Source organism: Sinocyclocheilus grahami, unplaced genomic scaffold, assembly GCF_001515645.1.
Source record: "Sinocyclocheilus grahami isolate Dianchi unplaced genomic scaffold, SAMN03320097.WGS_v1.1 scaffold15.1, whole genome shotgun sequence".
Taxonomy (NCBI): Eukaryota; Metazoa; Chordata; class Actinopteri; order Cypriniformes; family Cyprinidae; genus Sinocyclocheilus; species Sinocyclocheilus grahami.
Window position 1 is genome coordinate 1,846,256 of NW_015505194.1, and position 3,154 is coordinate 1,849,409.

The 3,154-nt window shown below is 37.6% G+C and overlaps 1 protein-coding gene across 11 annotated transcripts in view; it reads right to left on the minus strand.

Annotated features, from left to right (window-relative positions):
• LOC107601600 (NHS-like protein 1) overlaps positions 1 to 3,154 on the minus strand; it is a 57,894-nt gene that overhangs the window by 11,837 nt on the left and 42,903 nt on the right. For 10 of the 11 annotated variants that reach the window (XM_016293892.1, XM_016293870.1, XM_016293861.1 and 7 more), the window contains one exon: positions 970 to 1,101. The exons of the other annotated variant lie outside the window; for it this stretch is intronic. In XM_016293892.1, the coding sequence (XP_016149378.1) occupies positions 970 to 1,101 (132 nt within the window). The remainder of the gene's footprint in view (positions 1 to 969; positions 1,102 to 3,154) is intronic. 11 annotated transcript variants of the gene reach the window in all.

Genomic DNA, 3,154 nt, shown 5'->3' on the forward strand with positions numbered 1-3,154 from the left:
ATATATATATATATACACACACACAGTGGGTACGGAAAGTATTCAGACCCCCTTTAATTTTTCACTCAGTTATATTTCAGCCATTTGCTAGAGTTAATTTTTTTCCTCATTAATGTACACACAGCACCCCATATTGACAGAAAAACACAGAATTGTTGACTTTTGCAGATTTATTAAAAAAGAAAAACTGAAATATCACATGGTCCGATTCAACTTTGTCACTGTGCAGAGTACAAGTACAGAGCCAATGAAATGCAGTACATTTCATTACGACATGATGAATATATGAATATACTTGCTCATAATACACACCCAACTATGACTATCTGCAATTTTCCTTCTTCTACTATGTCTTTTTACCTCTTCCCTCCCCCTCTATTACTTCCCTGATAGTGTTTTGCCAGAGGAATCTGAACAGGGGATTATGCAGTGGCTTCAGTTGGCTGCAAAGCAAAATGTAGTATGCCATCTCCAACAATGGCTACGAAATCAGTACTCACATACACTAACAGGAAGCAAACTAAACAGAATCAGGGATCGTGACCCAGGGGAGTGGTGGGAAATGGAATGCCGCTGGATGCAGCTGTTGGATGCTGAGATTATATAACAGAGTGTTAAGAGAATGCATGCAAAGACTCAGTGAAAAGAGAAGTAAAACAAAATCCCCATTTAGGGCACAAGAGATTTTGTTATGATTAGCAAATCAATACATGAGTTGAGAATAGACTCTTGAGACAGTAATTTTAAATAGGAATACATTTATTTTGGATAAAGAAAGAGCTCAGATTAGGATAATTCTAAGATTTCTAAAATCAATGCAAAGAAAATGCATTGAGATAGGAATGAGGCATGTTCATGTCAAACTACATTAGATGGTCATGACAACTACAGTACTACATGAAACTCATCTAAATGGAAACAAATGAGGCAGGAGCAGCAGCAGAGCGAGCTGGCAAAGCCATACCATACCTAGTTCCTGTTGGACGCGGTCAGGCACCCCTGAAATAGTCTTTCTCCGCTTAACCTTCTTGGGCCGACGGACCAGAGTGTCAGTGTTTATTAGGGAGCGGCGGATGCTGGCCTGCCTGTCAAACGTCTCCCCTGGAGACCAGTTGACGAGGGCAGACAGGCAAAAGGGCCAGTTAGTAACATACATGCATCACACATGCAGCGCACACACATCCAGTTCCAGTACAACTTTTATGCAAAGCCACACACATTCTGCACAAGCAAATGATGTGAAAACCAAAGACAAAACTGCACACATATCTACACTCAATTATGTTTAAGTGTGTCTGTGTCAAGAATGTAACCATTTTAAAGTTTGGGTGGACAATATATGCATGCAAACTGCATTTGCCTTTGCAAGGCTGTATGGGGGATACAGCTCTGATCTGTGGTATACTAGGGGGATCCTAGATCTAAATAGAAAGTTCTCTACTCACTCTATATGAAGTATTTGAAATATAATATTAGAAATAGGATTTTATCTATAAAAGCACTTTTGTGCTGTAAGATGTGCTGTAGCACTGCAAAAGCAAGGGAACTCCAGAGACTGGGCACTGTTGACTAAGCTTCAGCACGCTGGGATGTCTGACTAAGTCACGGAGCTGACAGACTGAATTAGTGTGGGCTTGTGTATGTGTGTGTGCTTTAAAGTCTAATGCAGCTTCCTCCTGAGTCATAGTGAAGTTCAGAATTTTTTTGAAGGGATTGGAAATTCAGAGCTTATTCTGTCTGAGGAAGAGACTATGTCGTAGGTGAGCCTGTGTTCTTTTGGATAAGGTGTGTGTGAGTGTGTACTTCACAGTGATGCACAGCTGAATTTGTGCATTGGCAGGGAGATTTAATGCTCAAGAAGATACTCTCAAAGGTCAAAGAGAGAGAAGGAAATGTCAGAACTGTTAATATGAGAACTGTTAATGCACTCAGACACATTCATATTAGATCTATCCACGTAAGTAGTGGTCATGCATGCAGTACTCAAATGTTAGAAACAGACATATCAGTTAGGAAAAAGTTATTAGGAATTACAGATAAAATCCAGTTACAAATTCTAAGATTTTGAAAACACTATGAGTGTAACACACAGACCAACTATATGAATTCTAGACAGACAAACAGAGTTGGACAAGTTACTTCCAAAATGTAATACATTATATATGACTAGTTACTGTCTTTTGAAAGTAATTAGTTACATTACAATATTACTGTCTCTGAATTGTAATGCGTTACACTACTTTTGAGTTACTTTCACCAAAATATCCACAGAAGTATTATAAAACGCCAAAATTTAGTTTATTGCTGCTCATTCTACATCCAGTGGAGGGTAATGTGGTAGGTCTATATAGCATAAAATATATGAAATCATATTTAGATACCGGTATGTAAGTCTACATTAATGTTACGTTGTAGTTTAGGTAAAAAAAAAAAAAAAAAAAACACAAATCGCATTATTACATTCATAAATAACACCGGTAAATAAAGCGAAATATTATCATGTACAAACAATAAAAACAATACCTAGCCTATAGGGTATTTTGAACGGTTTCAGAAGAAAACAAGAATGAAAAATATAAGTTGCTAAACAAGCCAAAATTAATTAGGCTAATTCAATGCGAAACTGAAAGCAAACGGCGTTCTCGCGCAGCCTACCTCTCTCATTCGGCATTAATCCATTAAATGTGTCCATATTTGCGATGTATTTGAATGCTAAACTATTATTTATTATGTAAACCAAGCTTACTTAACACACTTAAAAAACATCCTCATCACATGAGCAAATATGTGTTTGGCCCGAGCTCAGGCTGATCAGCACGGATTGTACTATGCATTAGACGCACTATTTAAATTAAACAGTGTATTTATATGTTTGGTTGACTGTATTTGATTCTGATAATGAACAGGCTGCAACGTTTGCAATGCTGTAGATGTGTGTGCGTGAGGCGCCAGCGCGATCGAACAGCAGAAACAAACAATAAAAAAATAAGTCATAAGATCATTTGAAACTGCAATGTGTTTACTTTTATTTCTGTCATCTCGGTTTCCTTTCCGTGGACTTTCGTAGAGCGCCACACCACAAAAATAGCCTACCAAACTCACCATATCCTATCCTTTCCTTTCGTTTTGTTAATCTGTTAATTAGGCTATTTAA